The sequence below is a fragment of the Odontesthes bonariensis genome, chromosome 17, assembly GCF_027942865.1.
Source record: "Odontesthes bonariensis isolate fOdoBon6 chromosome 17, fOdoBon6.hap1, whole genome shotgun sequence".
NCBI lineage: Eukaryota > Metazoa > Chordata > Actinopteri > Atheriniformes > Atherinopsidae > Odontesthes > Odontesthes bonariensis.
The window spans coordinates 34,563,328-34,584,805 of record NC_134522.1 but is presented as its reverse complement, the minus strand read 5'-3'; the positions used below and the strand labels follow the sequence as shown (position 1 = coordinate 34,584,805).

The 21,478-nt window shown below is 42.0% G+C and overlaps 1 protein-coding gene across 3 annotated transcripts in view; it reads right to left on the bottom strand.

Annotated features, from left to right (window-relative positions):
* mdga2a (MAM domain containing glycosylphosphatidylinositol anchor 2a) overlaps positions 1-21,478 on the bottom strand; it is a 93,032-nt gene that overhangs the window by 33,153 nt on the left and 38,401 nt on the right. For all 3 annotated transcript variants that reach the window (XR_012766800.1, XR_012766801.1, XM_075448243.1), the window contains exons 7-11: positions 19,998-20,327; positions 10,579-10,893; positions 7,802-8,074; positions 6,485-6,633; positions 3,937-4,114 (exon numbers count right to left, since the gene is read on the bottom strand). Coding sequence is in view for 1 of the 3 variants with exons in the window: in XM_075448243.1 (XP_075304358.1) it covers positions 3,937-4,114; positions 6,485-6,633; positions 7,802-8,074; positions 10,579-10,893; positions 19,998-20,327 (1,245 nt within the window). In the remaining 2 variants the exon portion in view is untranslated. The remainder of the gene's footprint in view (positions 1-3,936; positions 4,115-6,484; positions 6,634-7,801; positions 8,075-10,578; positions 10,894-19,997; positions 20,328-21,478) is intronic.

The following is a 21,478-nucleotide window of genomic DNA, read 5'->3' as shown; positions in this document are numbered from 1 at the left end:
TGGAAAGATTAGTTAGTTTTTATATTAGGAAGTGGCTAGGTGTTCCTAGATGCTTAAGTACTGTGGCACTGTATGGGAAAGGCATACTCCAGCTCCCAGTATCTAGTCTAGTAGAGGAGTTTAAATGTACTAAAGTTAGGACAGAGCTCCTGTTAGCTGGGAGTAAAGATGTGGTAGTTAGTAAGGTGGTTCCAAACCCAACCAAGGGGAGGAAGTGGAAACCAAGATTGGCAGCTCAGGATGCAGAAGCAACTCTTAGACATGCAGAGATTGTGGGTAATGTGCAAATAGGCCGGGGAGGCTTGGGGCTTGGCCCAGGCAAACCAGTTTGGAGTAGAGCAGGTCCCGAGGAGAAGAGAAAGCTAGTTGTTGAGCAGGTTCATAGACAGGAGGAAATGTTAAGGGGTGCAAAGGCAGTGGCTCAGGCTAAGGAAGGACGGTGGTTGAATTGGGAAGGTGTAGAGAAGAAAAGGCTTAGTTGGAAAGAACTGTGGAGTATGGAGGAAAGGAGTATTAGATTTTTGATAGGGGCAACATATGATGTATTGCCAACTCCCCTGAATCTAAAACTCTGGGTAAATAGAGACCCGTTATGTTCGTTATGTTCAGGTACTGCAACTCTAAGGAATATTTTGTCAGGTTGTAAGGTTAGTCTGTCACAAGGCCGGTATACATGGCAACATGACCAAGTATTAAGAAGCTTAGCTGCAGGTATTGAAGATAAACGAAGGCAGGTAAACTTAGGAGGGTCTAAGGTGAAGAGAGGGGCAATTCAGTTTGTTCAAGAGGGGGAGAAAGTTAATAAGACGATAAGGAGGCACGGCAGCTTGGAGGATGCTAGTGACTGGGAGATGCAGGTAAATTTAGGAAATAAGCTTTTTGTTCCCCAGGAGATAGCCTCTACAAATTTAAGGCCTGATATAGTTTTGTGGTCTAGGAGTAGAATGAGAGTCTATTTCATAGAGCTGACTGTTCCTTGGGAGGAATTAGTAGTAGAAGCATATGAAAGGAAAAATCTTAGGTATGTGGAGTTGGGGGCAGAAGCAGAGCAGTGAGGATGGAAGGTTAGAATCTGTCCAGTGGAAGTAGGATGTAGAGGATTTGTTGCAAAGTCTGTTGTCTCATTGTTGAGGGAGCTGGGTGTAAGTGGACAGAGTGTGAGGAAAATAGTGAAGGAAGTGTCAGATGAGGCAGTAAAGTCCAGTCAGTGGATTTGGATAAGAAGAAGCAATAGCAGCTGGGGGGCCAGCAGGGGGAGCACTTAGGGAAAACAGACTCTTGGAAGAAGCAAAGAAGAAATTCAGGATATTTAAGTGGAGGGTTTGGCCCATGTAATCCTTTTGAAATCAGGCGGCCATTTTGGGTGAGTTGGCTTTGAGTGAGTTGTTTGTCTTAGTTTTTGCTGGCATTTTTGCTGATTATAGGACTGTTTAGGTGAGTTTGTCTGCTGAATCTGCTAGTGTGTCTTGTCCTGCCTCCACCTCTGACACGTCTATATTTTCATTACCCCCTACCCGAACCAGGGTTTGAATCCCCACCCCACTGTTACTGGTGTGCAGTTGGTGAAGAGGCTGAGGTAGCTTGTGGCTGTGGGAGGAAAAAAAAATATAAAAATAAGATGGTGGTTGTGGTGTGAGGAGCAGTGATGGCTGGCATTAGGGGGGTGACTCTGGGACACCAGTGGTCATTGTCTAGCCTCCTGGAGGTGTCGTGGGCCCAACTTGACGTAACACTGATGAAAGGAGGTTCCCACCTGATGACCCCAATGACATGTTGGTCAGCACTGCTCACTGGTCTATATTATAGGGAGTATAGGGAATTATTCACTGAGTCTGGTCCTTTTTATTTATTTATTTTTTCTTTAGCACAAGTTTCTTGTGTTTACCTTGAATACTGTGATGATGATGGAAGTCTTCACATTTATACATTGAGGAACATTTTTCTGAAATTGCTCCACAGTTTGTAGATGCATTATTTTGTAGATTGCTTAACGTCTGCCCTTCTTTACTTCTGAGAAGCTCTGCCTTGATAAGGTGCTCTTTTTATTCCCAATCATTTTACTCAACTGTTGCCAATCAACCGAATTAGTTAACGTTCTAATTTGTTTCTTTTTAGTTCCACTTACTTTTCCAGCCTTTTGTTACATCCATGCCAACTTTTTTGAGATGTGTTGCTGCCATAAAATTTAACTTAAGCTAATATATTTCACAAACTAGAACATTTCTCACTTTCAACATTTGATATGTTCTATTCTATATTCTGTTGTGAGTGATTGTTTTGAGATTTAAAAAAGGGTAAGGCTATTTGCACCCCTGGTACAATTAGCACTGTATGCTGATTGTACCCTGGTGCAAATAGAAGTGAATGCTATTCGTACCCCGGTGCACTCAGCAATGTGTTCTATTGATAACCCGTCTGGTGCAAATAGCAGTGAATGCTATTCGTACCCCGGTGCACTCAGCAATGTGTTCTGTTGATACCCCGTCTGGTGCAATTAGAAGTGTATGCTATTTGTACCCCGGTGCAATTAGAAGTGTATGCTATTTGTACCCCGCCAAAATGCCTCTGACCAGGGCTCTACGCTAACTTTTTTTCCAGGAGCACTCGTGCACCTAAATTAAAAAAAAATGCCTCTCTTCCTCTACACATATTTGATCTTGATCGCGAAAATGGAAACATTTCTCAAAACATGGACTTTCTATCCAAACGTGAGGTGATCAATAAAGGGATACCAATGCCAGAGGTCAAAGGTACATGCTTCAAGCAACAGGGCATGAGATATCTCAATCTACTACTCGCATTCAAATTGAACCCCAAGGATGATTATGAAAAAATAAACTGAAATGGCAGCTAAAGTTTTGTTTCATGGTTGCTTTGGTTATATAGCTAATAATCATAACTTTAAGCTTAACGAAAAATGGGAGAGGTGATTTAGCATGAAATGATAGCTAGTTGAACCACTGTCTCCCGTATGGAGGATTACGTCGCTATCCATTAGGCCAGAGATGTCCTCAGCTAAGAGTTAAGAAAGACATCTATATTTCAATTTAAAAATATATTAGTGCCATCAGAATTCTTCGCTTTCTGATGAAGAAAAAAACGAATGTCCGCAATGGCCTTTGTGCTCACGAGCAAGGTGTTTTTGGTGGTAATTCACGGGGTGTGAAGAATCACAGATCTATAAAGAACCTTCTTTATAGATCAGTGGTGTGAATAGTGTAAGGCTATTGTACCAGGGGTGCTAATAGACATTCAGAATAATGTATGCTATTTATAGCAAAGTGTGCTATTTACACCCTGGTGCACTAGCTAATTGTTGCAATCAAAACTTCCGTTTGAGAACTGAATTGTTTTTCAAATTGCGCGCCTTCTCTGCAGAGACGTTGGTATGCGCACTATCACTTCTCACTGCCAAAACGAATCGGGCAAGAATCGAACCCGGGACTCCTGCATCTTTACCCAAATCGCTTACCACTACGCTAGTTGATCCTATAACATATCTGTGGTGTGCAGGTAACTTTATAGTTAATATGGCTGAACGTCATGATCGCGAAATTTCTAAAAACTAACAAACTGACGGTTGTAATGTGTTCACTGAACATCGATTATGAAAATAAAACACGTTTCCATCTAGTTTTTAATTGGAACAGATATTAGTGCCGAAACCTAGCAGTATTCTTCACTTTCTGATGACGAAAAAACGGATGTCTGCCATGCTTTTTTGATCAAGCCAGCAGCTTTTATTTTGGTGTTACGTCACGGGGTGTGAATAGCTCAGCTGTGTGGCCAATGCTATTTGTACCAGGGGTGCAAATAGACACTCCGTTTAAAAAATCATTGCTCTGTGCTGTGCTAATCAAAATGACCCCAACCAGAAATGTTAAGCGAGTGTTCGAATAATAGATTTATTCGTAAATTTACAAGAAAGCTACATACCGCTGTACGTGATGATACGTTCAGTGGCATCTCCCTCCCCGTAGCGGGTGATGGGGGTGAGGCGGACCAGGTAGGACTCGGGTTTGATCAGTTCTGTCAAGTTGTATGTCAGCAGTTCACCCTTCTGAATGGTTCCCTCCATAGGAATTTCCTGCTCCCACCAGCGAGACTGACCCATCTGAGAGACAGAAAAAAGGGCTTTTGTACCTTTCAGGGACCTTCAACCGAAGCAAGACCCCAAGTTTTTTATCAGAATGCTAAATTCCTGAAAACATTGCCTGTGTGAATGCAGTTCGATTTGATTTCACCACAATCACAGAAGTTAAATAAACAGAGACAACAAGAACAAGCCATCTCAAACTGAGAATATATACTTTCATCCGAATAACTATCACCATATTTAAATCAGATGACAAAATATTATTATTAAAATGGATGTGGATCACTGTCATCAGCATTGTTCAATGAATAGACTGATCACACCTGCTGGTTCTGTGGTTCGAGTGGAGCTGGAGTCGGCTGTGGGCCATTGGACTGTATAATAACAATAATAATAAATATCAAACTTATATAGCGCTTTTTTGGACACTCAAAGACTCTTAACGCATGCAAAAAAAAAAAAAAAAAAGCATTAAAGGAAAGCCAGTTTGTACAGGTGGGTTTTGAGGAGCGATTTGAAACAGCACATTGGGGAGGGGGTGGAAGAAGGGGGGCTACTGCCCTACAGATCCATAGCACTTATGGACAAAATGTAGGACTGTGAATGCCTAGAATTCTAACTCGTGTCACTTTATCCTGACAGTACTTTTTCTTTTTACTGTTTGCTAAGTGCTGCTGAGTCCACAATTTTCCTTTAGGATCAATAAAGTACCTACCTAGCTACCTACATCAAGGCTTGCTTTTGCACACCACAGGGCTCTAAAGGTCTGCTATCTGAAGTGAACCATATCATACTGTGGAAACAAAAAGAGCATCTTTTCTCCATCTGGAAACATGTGAAATGCCAAGTTCACTGCTGATTTTGAATATAGCAGAAGTGAGCAAGCACTGAGAGTGAACCACTATTAAACTATTTGGTGCTATACAAATAAAAATGAATTGAATTGAATTGAATTTCAGATTTGCAGTCTGAACAGTGCTTGAGATATGATATAATAATGAATTTGTCAGTGTTATGCTAACATTATCGACTACCATACAAAAAATAAAAAAACTAAATAAAAACAAAACAAACAAACAAAAACATTAATTCTCTAAAATCAGCTTTAAGATATCTGTTGGCTGAATATAAGACCAAATGCCAAAGCCTCCATCCCCCTTTACAGAGAGCACTGCCCAAACACTGGCCAAATGTGATTAATGGCCACAGGAACCTCAGTCATGGTAACCTGTTCCCAGCATGTGATGACAGAGCTAACCACCACACCAGCGTGCAGCCCGATTTCATTCTACTCTCTTATTTTTATTTTGTTCTATTCAAGTTAAGTTTAGTTAATGATCCAATAGTTGCTTTAATTATTTGGTGTTGGAGATGTATTGGAACTGGTGATGGGGTGGAGAGCTAATGAGTTGGTTTTTTCGCCTTTGTGTTGTGTAAAGTAATTTGTTTTACACGTCACTGTATGAAAAGTCCTACACAATAAAGTTTGATTGATTGATTGATTTAAAGAGGTTGTGCCTCTTGCAGTTGGGGGATTGTTGTCCAAAAGCTGGGAATAAGTAACGTTTGGCTAAGCATGTGGCAGTTTTTGTTGCTTGAAATCACTGATGGATTTTCTGACTTCTTGAATTTGCTGCTGTATTTTTATCTGCAAAGCATCCACGATGGAAATCTTGTGATGTGCAAAACCAGAGACTGATTTTCTGACACAGCATAAATTCATCTCATGCATGATATATTCATTGCCATCACATAATAATAGAAATATCATATTCATAACTTACAGCAGTTCTTTGCAGCAATTCTATCAAAAATGGGAATCTTACATATAGTAAGATTCCATCCTGAATTTCCTTGGAGACTTGATGCAGCAGTCAATTGTTACCATGTCTGTCACCTCCAACAAGTTCTTGTAAAGGTGTGGTCACACCAGGACATATCCCACATATCCATATTCAACCAGGACAACACGCTGAGATGCTGACAACAACACTGTGTGTGTACAAATTACATTCCCCTAAATCTCTGAGATTCCAGACACACCAACACTCTACTCAGAACAGAGTAACAGCACAGTTGTCTACAAATAAAGATTGGAATATTAAAGCCAGTAATGATAAGTACCCTTTATATTTGGAGTCTTAATCATCCTGCTGGTGGTTAATCTAAGAGCAATGAATTACACATCTTGCTGCTTTATCAACGAATCACATTGTTGTGTAAAATCATGTTCTATTAGTAACATTTCTTTTAGTTGACAAGTGGATGTAGCAGGGTTTTTCTACAAAGCAAATTGGAACTCAAGTAAGGAACATGTACCCAAAAATTCTATCAAATGTTTTTGATCACAGGCATGTGATCTTGGTGTCTTTGGCTGACAGTACTTACCTGCCTGATACCAAGTCTGTAGGCCAGGATTCGATCCACAGCATTTGGCTCCATCTGAGTCCACTGCAGCTTGAAGCTGTAGACTTGAGGTCTGTTCTGCCATAGATTGTTGTAGGTATCATAGTAAAACTCTGGAGCATAGGCTTTCCCTAAGAAGACATAGGGGTCAGAGGTCAAACAGGCTGGAAATGTTTGCCATTTATATATATATTTAAAAAAAGCATATAGTCCATGCCAAAATCTCCACAAAAGCATCCATTGGCAAGTGAATATAAATAAATAGATGGATAAAAACGTGATATAGATATATTTGACAATGTCTCCAAATTACAAATCACAGCCCATATAGAAATACAAATCCTAAGCTGGAAAAGTAACTAAAAAGAAACAGCAAGAGGAACATGTTGCAACTAATTATGTTAACTGAGACACACCTGTAACTGTGTCACAGGTCAGTGAGTATAAAAAGAGCACCTTAGAGAAAAACTGTTTCTCACACACAAAGATACACAGAGAGGGGAGGGGAGGGCATGTAGAAAGACTTAAGTGTGGCAAATGATGTATGCTTTCCAGTGGTTTATTGAGTAATTGTTATGTGTCAAATATTTTGGGACAATTTCAGACAAGTCCCAAAGTCCTGTCTTCTCCAGGAGAAGTCCAAAGAAAGTGATAAAGGGCAAGTTCTAGGACTTTCAGTGGAAACTGAGGACATGTCAAAGTCAACTTTTGTAGTTTGATTTGAGTATACAAATAAATACGCTTTAAAGTCATCTAAAACAAACTCGTGTTGTAATTTGACAAAGACAAGGCAAAATTAAGACACAGATCCACATTAAATTTTGAATTATTTAAGTCAATTTGTGTTCAGGTTTCAAGCAATTCACAAGAAGTCCAAATCAAGCAGGGTTGACACAGAGATCATCAAGTCTGATTATCTCAAGCAAATCAAGAAAGATATCAAGTAATACGAGTTAAGTTTCAGACGTCAAGTAATTACAATAACATACAATCCAAAGTCAAGTCTTGTTCATACAAATATCTGTATTCAAATCCAACCAAGATGTCAAGTCATTCAAGAGCTGTCCAAGTCAATTGTAGCCGTCTGTGGTCATAAACGTACTAATATTGTCTCAACTAATCCAAGTTCTACTCAACTGTACTCATCTCAAGATTTTAAACACGAGGTCATGTTACACCTTGCCTGAGACATGTAGAATTATTGAGCCAAACCACTGATAACGAACTGTGTTAATACATGTTTTCCAAAGCATGCAGAACCCTAATGAATGAATGAATATAAAGATCAAGCTTTCTCACCTGTAACGAAGAAGGTGCAGCGTCCTGCTCCAGCCTCATTGGTGATGTCACAGGTGTATTTGCCGTAGCCCTCTCGGTTTAGAGCTTTGACTTGGTAGGTGGTTTCAAGTCTTTGGTCAATGAACTCTCCAACGGTGAGGAGGCGAGAGCCCAGCTTCCACTCGTACTGCAGGAGGCGAGCGGGGTGAGCTTCCAGCAGGCGGCAGGTGAGGCTGAAAGCCCGGCCCAGAGCTTGGCGAATTTCTGTGAACACTGGCTCTACTGTTGGAGGGTCTGTAACATAGAGAGAAATAAGATTGAACAGCTGAAAACGGGATAAAAAAAACAAAATGATCATAAGTCACACAAAACAGTTCTTTCTTCAGGGTGTCATGGTATATGGGTTTGGTTGGGTTCGATTTGTTTGCCCTTTCAGTTTACTTTGACCGATGTCTTGATAAGATCTTCTGGTTTCATTGAGTTATTCTTGGCTTTTTGTCACAATTTGAGTTTAACTCAGGTTTGTACCCAAATACAAGACAATTGAGAGAGGCGAAGACGGGTAGATGGTCTTTCATTTTTTCCCCCTCTGTCCTGTCCAGCATCATTGTAGCAGAACTCTAATCTGAATTCCGCAAACACATTTGCTTTGCCAATGGAAGCTTTATGAATGTCGCTGTCATTTTGTGATGAATATAAGGTTTTATAGAAGTCCTTAAAATGGGTGTTATATTCTTCTGAGTCCTTACAGAAGTGATTGTTGTTTTCTCTTTGTTTATCTTCAACCGATTGGCTAGGAATCTTCGAGATTTGTTGCCATGTTCAAAGTTCTCTAAACAAAGCCTTTGTATCAGGAACTGTGTTTTTTGTCAATAACTTAATTTAACTCGAGTTTAATTTTCCTTGTCGTGTAGTGCGCTATAGGTGGTGCGGGGCCTATAACATTTGATGGCTTTTTTTACATTAATTTTACTTTTATACTTTAAGTAGTTTTGAAGCCAGTACTTTTATACTTCTACTTGAGTAAAAAGCTTGAGTTGATACTTCAACTTTTACAGAAGTCTTTTTAAACTCAAGTATCTATACTTCTACTTGGGTAATGAATGTGAATACATTTGACACCTCTGGTGTATACACAATCTGTCAGAGACGGCAGTACAATGAATGCCATAATATTTTGACAGGCTTGCTATTGGAAGGATCCCAGTTCCAGGCCTGTTTCAGGTTAAACAAAGGAGTGCTTTCAGAGGGTTCAGGGAGATGATTATTCATGCAGAGCTTTTAGGTGACAGCAGACATCTGTTTCAGCTTTGTCACTATGACATTACTTGTGATGGTGCTATAACTACCAACATTAAGAGGTCAGTCAGTCTGCTGACACAAGTGGACTTTTCTGTCTTCAACTAGTTCCCCTAACAGCACAAATCAATTTCTCTCTGAAAGATACTTCCAGTCCTTTGCTGGTCTTTTAAAAAAAAAAAAAAAAAAAGCTCGTAATAATAATAATAATAATAAGGCTATGTCTATTATGTGCATGTGTAATTACATATTCAAAGTCTTCACCATCAAAGTTTGTCTTTGGATCCATATTTCTTATAGTTAAAGGACAAGACCGTTTTTTTGACATTGGGCCCTTGATTTCACATTATAACATGATGTTCTACTCACCCCTGCTTGTTGTTGGTAATTTGGAGCTGTTCCGAAGATATTCGAGAGGCGTCTGGCTGCTCTCTTGAGATATTCGGCCATGAAACGGTTTCCTATGGGCAATGTTATACAGGCACAAACTATGCTGTTTATAATTTATTAATTACTGTACACTAGCACTGATAACGTGGAGGTGCGTCGCTTACTTAAAAAAATCCGGGTTACTGTAATTTTGAATTTTTGTCGTAAAGTGGGTGTTACTGACGTCATCGTCGTGCTACTACCACAGACAGCCCACAGACAAACACACACAGACTTTACGACAAAAATTAAAAATTACAGTAACCCGGATTTTTTTTAAGTAAGCGACGCACCTCCACGTTATCAGTGCTAATGTACAGTAATTAATAAATTATAAACAGCATAGTTTGTGCCTGTATAACATTGCCCATAGGAAACCGTTTCATGGCCGAATATCTCAAGAGAGCAGCCAGACCCCTCTCGAATATCTTCGGAACAGCTCCAAATTACCAACAACAAGCAGGGGTGAGTAGAACATCATGCTATAATGTGAAATCAAGGGCCCAATGTCAAAAAACCGGTCTTGTCCTTTAAACCCGTCCAGATCACCCTTACACTACATAACAGCAGAGCTGAGCATTGTTTTTTAAAGTGTATAGAACTCTGATACTGTAACATGTCATTGTAAGGAACAAATAGACAAGAAAAAAAAGTTCTTCCAACATATTTCAACACTTTAAGGGCCTGAGCTGGTTAACTTTCAGGGGCCTTATACCTCAGCCAGCATTCAGCCATCAGGCACGTCTGGAGCATCGGAGAATGCAGTCTGTCATGTCTTAGACTTCTGTTAGACTCCAATGTTTTTCATCCAATTCATGAAGAATCTGCGTCGTGTCTGTCGCTGAGAGAGTTCACTCTGATTGGCTGTTCACCATAATGAAGGAAGTGACAGCAGTGGGAGCAAACGGCTCAACATGTCGAACAATCTCTCTTCGTGTTTCATCTGAAGACGAGCAACACTTCCACAACAACATGGCCATGGAGAGCAGAAACTGAAGACTGAAAAGAGTGCAGCTTTGTGCAGCTCTGTGTGGTGCGTGTGTGTTTGTGTTCGTGTGTGCGTTACCCACACTGCACCAGCAGCTGGATCAGGGCCTCTCTTGGTTTGACGTTGAAGCCGTTGTACTGGCTCGTCTGGCACCGATACGTCCCGCTCAGCTCTTTCGTCACGTTGCTGATTCTCAGGATGCCATCGTAGCTCTCCATCTGAGGGGAGCCATCAGGCATCAGAGCTGCCACTGCTGCTGCCGCCCCGCTCTCCTCCACCCGAGACCACAAAATGATTGGTTTAGGCTTTCCAGAGACCAGACACTGCAGATCTACTGTGTCGCCCTCCTGTGTGATCAGGTGAGACTGCCCCTTGGGGATGCTGAGCTCAGGAGGAACTACAAGGAGAGAGGCAGGATAGTCGATTTAGGATTGCAAATACTGTTAATGTAAAGAAGTGTTTTTCAGGGGTTGAGATTTGCTAAAATGTAGCTAACATGATGCAACTGATTGTGAGTCTAAATTTGCCCTCATCACGTTAGTTCTTTCTTTACTCTTTCACATAAATCAACATCACACTAAATGTATAAATCAGGTCATTTTTCACTGGCCAAATACGAAATTTAATTAAATGTTTAAAAAAAGTACAGAAGAAAGCAAACAAAACCAGGATTGACGCTTGAACAAAAGCTTAAACGAGGGCTGCAGAATAATGTCCAAAAACCTGCAATGCAGAGAGCTGATCAAATATCATGTTAATCAGACAATTTATATCACGACATCATAATCAATGAAATTACATTTGTGAGACGTAAAATGATCCTATGTCTGCATTATTTCACCATTAGCAGTTTTTCCTCCTATTTAGTTTCCCGAACTCATCTTAATCCATGTGTCCATTTTACATTCCTGTCTCTGTTTTTACTTTCTCATATGCATTTCAGCATCAGATGATGGAGGCTGCCTTATTTCAGATTCAGTCATCTATATGGACTTATGTCCATACATATCCAGTAAAAATGTCATAGTTCTGCTGTGACTATTGCCCAAGTGTTCCCTCTCGGCGGGTGTGTGTGTGGGTATATCTTTGGCAGAGGTGAATCACAGCCAGGTGGGATGATTGGCGCACCTATTCTACATTCTCCATCAACTTCTGCTCATAAACTCTGGTCTTCTTGCCATTCCCTGCCAGAAAGTCGACTCTTCCATAGTGGTAACTTGGCCAGCTCTAGCTTTGCCCAGTATAAACTAAACCTGAGTTCTTAGTGCCTGTTGTAGTAAAAACTCTTCTGAGTCTTGCCGAGTCACTTGCCCTGTCCTTCTCTTCCGCAGTTGTCCTGGTGCCCTAATCTGCAGTCGCTCTGCCTCAACACTCGCTGCGCTTCTCTGGACTGTAACCTATAGACGCTTCAGGTTGTGGATCAATGAAAGGCTTTCTATTGAAACTGCTGACGTGTGCTGGTGCTCTGTGTTGGTTCAGTGGGTACGTTTCACAACCTTGACATAAAAGCTATCTATACTAAGAACTATGCCTATAATGATGGATGCGTTATATTTACAAGTGGATGGTGGAGTGCACACAACAACTATGGTGATGATAGTGGCAAACATCATTATTGAGATCAATTTGATAAATGATAAAAGCAATTGGCCACCAATCATTTTACAGCTCAGTTCACCTCAGCAGCGAGAACATGACCTAAGTATTAATCTTATTATCATTCTTTATTGATAATCTCTACAGTAAGTAAAGTACAGATATCCATCACTTTATTAATATTGTGTTCACCACGACAAAGGATGCTTCTTTCTTTTCAAAGTCCTTCAGTTACAGACCTGGATAAAATTGCCTGAAATGCATAACATTTTATTTGAAACCCAAATTTCTATTTTAAGATGCATATATGCTTACAAAAAGGGCAAAAAGGGCCCGGCTGTAGCCACCAGACCATATACCAGCACCAACTAATAAACAGTATGAACAGTGTACACACTAAATGTGTGTATGCGTTCGGATCTCTGTTGGTGTTTTTGTGGGAATGTACGTGGCATCGGTCAAGGTTGTTGTCAGGGCTGAAGTGAGAAGAAAGCGTTTCCAGTTTTCCCTGAAAGACGGTGTGTCATTTTCATGGGGAGCTGTTCTTTTTGCCATTGAAAGCTATTCTGTTATTGAATCGATCCACTGATCCAAACTAAGTGATTTCTTTATTTTTTTTATTTCCAATTTTGCTGAATCATTTTCTTGGTGATAGATACGAGCTGTGCTGTTTGGAGGTCTCCCAATAGGCACAGTGATGTCTGGAAGCTTTCGTGGGAACATCACCCAGAACTCACTGGTGAGCAGGCCCAGACTCAGGCCAGCCCATGGTGCTTTCAGGGCAGACGTCAGTCGACTTTTATTTTGAGTGATATGTGTTCTATAATTTTTAGAAGGGATTAACTGTGGATTAATGTTTGCTGTTGCTGTGAATTTTCTCATAAATAGCTGTTGGGAGTGGGAGGGATGGATATGTCCTGATTCCATTTGATTTTTGGTGCGTATATGGAGTAATATGCTTTGGATTATGATTTATATAATTTAGAAATCAACTTTTAATAAGCTGTGATTTGCATTATCACTTCTGAAAATCAACAGTCTTTTTAATACAAACAGTATGTATTGTATTTTCAATTCTATATCTTTGGGCTAATTCCTTAAATTAGGGATGTCCCGATCCAATCACGTGATCGGAAATCGGAGCCGACCACGTGGTTTCTGACTCGATCGGAATCGGACGTTTCATCCCGATCAGGGATCGGATATATAGCCTATTTATTCTTGTTTTTAAAAAAAAAAAGTTTTAATCAGAACTATAATATTTCATGGGGCGGTCCGTGGCGTAGTGGGTTGAGCAGGCGCCCCGTGTACAGAGGCCACAGTCCTCGTTGGAGCTGGCCCCGCATCGGACGGGCCTTTGCTGCATGTCATTCCCCCTCTCTCTGCCCCCTGCTTCCTGTCTCTCTTCACTGTCCTGTCCATTGAAGGCATAAAAGCCCCCCCAAAAAAAGTATATATAAAAAAAAGAACTATAATATTTCAAAACAAATGGGAAAAAATAACAGCTTAGTATTTACTGTTATGTGGTGGTACAGAGTCAGACCGTCTCAACCATAGACATAATATACGTAGACGCTTATCACAGATAAAATCGCAAAGAGCTTTAAAAGAACAAATAAAGAACAGATAAACAACCCCATAAAACACAACCCTGTAAAAACAGATAAGCAGTAAGCTTAACCAGAAGCAGTTTTAAAGAAATGCGTCTTCAACTGAGACTTAAAGCGGTCTACACTATTGGCAGATCTAATGTTGGCAGTGGGAGGGTTCTGTCCCCACAGGTTTTCAGGCCGGTGCGTGAGACAGACAACAGGTTCTGGTGACTGGATTCAAGTGAAGGACCATTTTATTGAGTGATGAAAACAGAGCGTTACAGTAATCAGTGCGGGATGAGATGAAAGAATGAATGAGTATCTCCATGTCAGCCTGGGAGCCCTCAGTTTGCTAATGTTACGGAGGTGGAGGAAACATGGTTCTCCCAGTGATTTTATGTGTGTGTTGAATGACAGAGAATAGATTTCTCACAACAGGACAGACTGAAGATGATAAGGGCCCAAGATGCTGCATTATTTCAGGAACCAAGTTATTGGCTATAATTAGAACCTCAGTCTTATTAGGATTTAAATGGATGAATTTATCAGCCATCCAGTGCCTTATTGCTGCAACACAATTTAAAAGTCTAGCAAGATTAGACGTCTCAGTTTTCTTAAATGAGAAGAGGAGCTGAATGTCGTCGGCATAGAAGTGATATGTGACATGAAAACTGCGTATGATATGTCCCAAAAGTAGCATATACAGAGTGAATAGTATCGGCCCCAGCACTGATACTTGAGGAACACCACAAGTCAGGGGTGAGGTATCAGAGAGAAAGTCCCTGAGAGAGACAGTAAAACTCCTGTCCTTAAGGTAAGACTTAAACCAGTCGAAGGCTACACCTGATATGCCCTCTCACTCACGTAGTCTATTTATCAGGGTATTGTGATCAACTGTATCAAACGCCGAGCTAAAGTCAAGGAGTACTAGAAGGGAGCAGTGACCAGCATCAGAGGCCATCTGGATGTCGTTATGGGGCAATTATTTTTCCTCTGATAACTGCTTTACTTACTCCCTACAGAGGTGATGCAGACATTTCTGGGGAAATTTAACTATCACAAAGGATGTCTTCTCTCTTTCTATCAACCTCATAAATTCTGGTAACAAAGCATTAAGGTGCCATATGGTGAACAATTTGCAGTTCTGTTCTCAAGAGCCGCATTTGGACAGAGCCGTTCTAAGAACGGTCCTCCTCGAATTCCGTTCTAATAACTGCCCTTCCCCAGGGGAACTGTTTCATTTTGCATTCGTACATGAGTCGGGACCTTGATAGGGACTGATGGGACCCAACCGTCTGTGACAGCGACGTGTTACTTTAGCGCCACACTCAACAACAAAAAAAAAACAAAACAAAACCGGCGAAAAGTAAGGAGAGAAGAAAAAAACACCACCAAGAAGCTAACATGGAGAGCGGGGAGGCCACCGTGTTCATGGTCTGTATGATGGTGATATTAATCATGGACGATCACATCGGGCGTCTAACATGGAGGCTGGAAGAGCTCACAGAGAGAGTCAGGAGACGAAGGATGGAGCGCAGGCCATACTTCTTGGTTTCATGAAGGAAGGAAGCAGAGCGCCGCAGACAAAGGAGACCACGTGGAGGTTTAACTTATTAAACACGCCAAGGTTGTGTCTGTGTCGTATGAGGAAACATTTCAGCCTGACAACATGACAAGGGGCGGAGCTACCAACCACCAAACACCTCCGTCAGATGTGTTCCTATAGAACCCAGAACAGACCCAGCTGAGGAGAAGGAGCTGAAATGGTTCCAGGAACTGAGGGCCGTGGTCCCGAGTTCCTGTATGTCCGAATGAGGGAAAAAACAGGCCCCGTTCCTGAAAAGGTTCCTACAGTGGGAATGCTCCTAATGTTAGATACACAGCTACATGGTTACTGTTGTTAACTCAGTATTATGGTATATTTCCCAAATGTTGTTTGTGCATTACTTATGTAGTCCAATTGAGAGTATGACCGATACTCTGATGAAAAGTATATACATTTTCTGTCTGTTGCATGTGATGTTATCCAATTATCACCAGTACCAATGTCGGTTTATTATGCATCATTTGATTCAAGATGGCGAGGCGCACAGGCGCTGCAGCTCAGAGCTTTTGACCCATTCAGTGCTGTTTTTGTATGTCATTTCCATCACTGAGACTACGGCTGGAGGACAGCAGACTCATCTGGGAATGCTGCACTCTGAACGTGGAGGAGTAAACTATATCTTTACCGTCCAACATCAAGCACAGCACAGACACCATCACCACTGACAAACGCATCCGGGCATATGCCAACCAAAAACCCTGCATGACAAAAGAGGTCAGGACCCTGCTTAGGAACAGAAACACCACCCTCAGGTCTTGTTATGTGGAACTGTACAGTGCAGCCTGGGCGAACCTGAAAAGGGGCATCAGACAGGCCAAGATGGATTATGAAAATAAAATTGAGGACCAACTCCACAGCAACAACTTGAGGCAGGTGTGGCTGGGGGTCCAAAACATCATAAACTACAAACCTAGATTAAACGCTGTGGATGCTGTGCTGACGGAGGAGCTGAACTGTTTCTTCGCCCACTTTGAACAAAAAAAAATACCAGAAGCGGCTACATCGTACCCACCAGCCAACACCAGCCACATCTTAACGGTACGAGAGCATGATGTGACGTGCAAGCTAAGAACAGTAAATCCCAGAAAGGTAGCAGGACCTGATGGGGTCACTGGTAGGGTGCTGAAAGACTGCAGACCAGTTCACACTTTTCAAAAATATTCAACCTGCCCTTAGCACCCTGCCTGAAGCCCTCAGCCATCATCCCTGTCCCAAAAAAAACCGCCATTAGCAGCCTAAATACCTTCCAGCCAGTGGCTCTCACTCCACTCATTATTAAGTGTTTTGAGAAACTGGTGAGAACTCACGTCATTCTCCCACCCCCAATCGACCCCCACCAGTTTATGGACAGGGACAACAAATCGACAGAGGAGTCAATGTAGGGCCCCACCTTTCCCGAGCACTCAACACCGATTCCCCACAGGGATGTGTGCTGAGCCCCCTACTGTACACTGTCTACACACATGACTGCACCCCCACTAACCCAAGCAACTCCATCGTGAAGTTCGCAGACGACACGACAGTGTCCTCACAGGGGGAGATGAGTCTGCATACAGAGATGGGGTGGAATAACTCATCATAATATTGGACTTCAGTGTCAGTGTAGGTGGTGTGAAGAGGACACGGATGCGAATATTCAAAAAAAGCAAACTTGATTTATTTAACAAAAACAAAGTACCAACAGAAAGCGCGGCTGAGCCGGATTCAAAAACCTAAACTGTGGAAAAATATTTAACAAAACAAAAACACTTGGCATAGCATGGAAAAACACTTAACTGGGTCGGGTCATGGCATGGAGGGTGTTGACGGGGAAGGATCTCACAAAGCAATGAGGGGACCAGGAAACTAAAATACTGTGGAGGGTGATTAGGGATTGAGTGCAGCTGATGGGGAAAACACAGGTGAGGGACGTGAGGCTGATGGCAGGGCAGGAGAGGGTGGCTTGACATGAAAAAAAACTAAACACAAGACCTGAACCTAAAACATGAGAAAACTAAGAACTAAACTAAGACATGACTAAAACGTGAAAACCCAAGCATGGCCTAAAACATAGTCCCATGACATTCAGGAGAAACAGATCAGACCCTCAGCCCAAATACATCAATAGGGACTGTGTGGAGGGGGTCCCTAACTTTAAATTTCTCTTTAGAAGATCTGTACAGGTCCCGCTGCCACAGAAAAGCCCGCGGCATCCTGAAGGACACATCCCACCCAGCTCATCACCTGTTCCAACTGTTACCCTCAGGGAGGCGGTACAAGACAATAAAAGCCTAAACAAACATACATATCCCACAGCTGTTGCATTAATAAATGAAGGGGGGCTCTTTTGACCCTTCAATATTTTTCAGCTAAAACAGATGTGCAATCTACAGTATTTTGGTGCAACCGAAAATATTCTTAACTATGGTGCAAAATCAATCATTTTAAACTGTGCAATATGACATGAAAGTATCGCTGCTGAATGTACATTTCTTGTCCATGACAGTCTCTTGTGATGGAAGCATACACGTCTTTATATGCACATTATATATATCTTTATACTGGTCTATTTATTAGTTATTATTTATCTTTGTACATAGGTACACAGTTAGATTGCTCTCTTTGCACTGAATGGGACTGCATTTCATCTTTTATGAACCATAGTCAAAAGATTTGGTCTACTTTTGTATGTGCATGAGAAAACTTGATACTGTTCACATTAAAATTTGACAAATGAGTTTCCTGTAGAAGATGGATATCTGCCTAAATCTTAAGAAGGTAGGTCAAATCTTTTGTCATTTTAGCTTGAGGGTCGATGACAAATTGTTGATTAAATGAGCAAATAGGTTTAAATTTACCTAACATCAAAATTTAGGAAATCTTAAAAAATAAAATGAAAAAAAACACACTAGTGCCAGTGGAGTAATGAGTCAGCACCATGCTCCATTGGAAGATACTTAAAGCGGTATCTGCACGTCACATGACTGCTATTCATTAAAGGGGACATATTATCACTTTTTGCGGTCTTTGTGTTCATATTTGGGCCTCTACTGTTCCTTTAAACACTCCAAGTGCGGAAAAAAACCATCCATCCATTTTCTGTAGGTCAGTAGAAAGACTTTGGTGTCAAGAAAAAAATGCTGCTGTGAGCCATTTGGATGGCTCCCCTATTGTGACGTCACAATACGGGAATTTGCATATACCTGTCGAGTCCCCACCCACTCCCCACCCTCTACATTAGTTGAAGATCCGCCATCTTGTATCGAGCATCGAGCATACGAGCGCAATGGCCACGAAAGGAAAATCACACATGAAGTGTTGTGTTGTTGGCTGCACCTGTGGTGCGTTTCTGGAGACCCAGGTGTCCAGCAGCAGCTCTAGTCTCTGCCGGTGATCCCTCCCGGTGGTTTTCACAGCCATGAACAGGTCAGCCTGTGTGAGCTGCTCCACCGGCTGAGGGGGAGCGCTCCTCCGCGCCGGGCCGCTCACCGCTCTCCTCTCCCGGGCCAGCCGCCTGAAATAAGTTGAAAAACATCCGCGCCCCCTGCAGCTGGCAGCTCCTTCTGGTGTCCGCCAGTGAGCACGAGCATCCCGGCCACCAGCAGACAGTTGATCGCGGTGACAGCAGCGCGAGGTCCCGCTGTTGAGAAAACACTTCTTTTCTGTCCATGAGCGAAGTGGTGAACCCATCCACGCAGTGAACATGTGGAAGCCTGCCAGGGGGACCGAGGCTCGCCTTCAGCTCAGCGGGACCTCGCGCTGCTGTCGCCGCGGTCAGCTGTCTGCTGGTGGCCGGTATGCTCTGATCACTGGCGGACACCAGAAGGAGCTGCCGGCTGCAGGGGGCGCGGATGTTTTCTCAACTTATTTCAGGCGGCTGGCCCGGGAGAAGAGAGCGGTGAGCTGCCCGGCGCGGAGGAGCAGCTCACACAGGATGACCTGTTCGTGGCTGTGAAAACCACCGGGAGGTATCACCAGCAGAGACTGGAGCTGCTGCTGGACACCTGGGTCTCCAGAAACGCACCACAGGTGAGTCAGGCTGGAGACTGCAGAAGCTCTGCACTGAAAACAAATGAACCCTTAATTCATAGGGGATAGATAGATAGATACTTCATTGATCCCGAAGGAAATTCAAGCATCCAGTAGCAAGACATAATAAAGCAATAAAAATGTTTATACAATTATAAACACTTTAAAAACAATCTAAGAATTTAAAAATACACTCTCAGAAAATAAAGTACAGAATTGTACCTTTAAGGGTACGATGGCTTGTCACTGGGGCAGTACCCTCTGAAGGTATAGTTTTGTACCCTTATACTGAAGTAGCCTAACACAGACTGTCTATTGTACCCCAGCATGTAGAAAAAAAAGGTACATATATGAACCTTTTACCACTTGAGTACATATATGTACCTTTTGGACCCTCAAAACAAAAGGGTAAACAGTACACGCAGCCGGAGGCTTCTCATGAGCGGGGCGTGGCCAGCAACAGCTTATTTTCATAAAAGTGACAGAGCCCTTTAAACGGCTCAATTTGGGAGAGACTGAAACTGGCAAGAATAGAGCTGGTGAAATCTCTTTATGTGAGAGTGATTTTGTGCAAAGAACTTCATGAACATGTTTTGTATACAGTAGCCCATAGACCAATTCAAACTTGTTTAAAGAGGTAAAATATGTCTCCTTTAATGTGCCAATATGAACACGTTCGTGCACAAACAGCGGACTCACCTGTGGTGGAAGAAATGTTGACATCAATACTGATCTCTGGGATCCCTCCGTTCCTCAGTGATGCCACGCAGGTGTAGGTGCCAAAGTCAGTGAACTTGAGGTCGATGATGTCAAGATTTGTGGTTCCTGGTGAGACGGTGCTGCCTGTGTGGCTGATGACCATCCGCTCAGAACTTCTAAGAGGGCGACCATTCTTCATCCAGCCAAACTGCAGCTCCTCTGGGGGTGTGGCCTCCACCTGGCAGCTGATCTTAACCTCCCGGCCGATCTGAATGTTGTCTTCATTGTGATACGGGTCTGGTGTGATCCAGAACCGACCTTTACGAAGACCTAAAGAAGTGAACAGATTAAAAAACAACTTCTGACTTGAGAGGGGCAGATTTGTCAGAGTTTGGGGTGTAATGGAAGAGTAACAGATACAATATGACAGTTTCTTCAGCAGTAAAAGTTTTAAAGGCAGGTCACAGCAGGACCAGAGGAAAAAGTGTTCTCACTATTAAATTAAATAAAGCTCGATAAAGGGGCACCATCCTTTGAAGGAAAAAAAAAATTTAAATCATTTATTTTAAAATTAAGAAAAAAAACAACAGGGAACATCGGTTAACATTTGAGTTACTTCATCTAAATGTCTGGTTACTTAACTATCTTTGCTACAGACCACTAGGTGAAAATGTGGCTCCATAGAAAAGTTCGTCATTTTCCTAAATAAGGATTTTTTTCCTTATTATACCAAGTACAATCTTGAAAAAGGTATCAAAATGCAGCTTGTGATATCACTGAAAACCTTAAAGAACCTGTACAAAAGGTATAAAACACATTTAACAGAGTTTTAAAAATCCAACTGAAACTGAATCTGAAGAAAAAAGTTGGCAGAGGTATGACAGATCTGTTTCTTGTCTTGCATGATCAAAGCATATAGGTGTCACCTTTGATTTACATGTCCAGATAAGGAGGAAGAAACGTTTGGTCTGGTTTGGGATTCCTTTGTTCGTTGAGGGAAAGCTTCGCTAGTTGGCATTAGGGCGTTAATGTTTTCCACATAAGTTACAGGACAGGCCTGGTGGGAGAGAGTCCCCCAAATCATCTCCAAAGGACAAAGGTTGTGGTAAATAGAGGACGGTGTCTGTCTCTTCCTGGTATGGAAATCTCCCATCTGTGTCTTTGAACAAACATTACCACACAGGAATGTTACTGGGGCCTCCCAAAGATTAATTTCATATTAAATCCACACTTGAGTTCACTACACATAACGGGACTCTTAAATGAGATATAAGTAAAGGTATGTCGGAACTTGTCAGATTAATTGCTTAGCGTGTCTACAGGCCTCGAAACTGAAGGTAGGCAGGCATGTGGATTAATGGTGAAGCCCACCAATGGCAGTATCCAACTTTCTTTTCCAAACACTAATTGAAGAAAATGAGATCCCAAATTGTTCTGAAATACCAACACCTGAGGTGGCATTTAATCATACCCACTTGAAA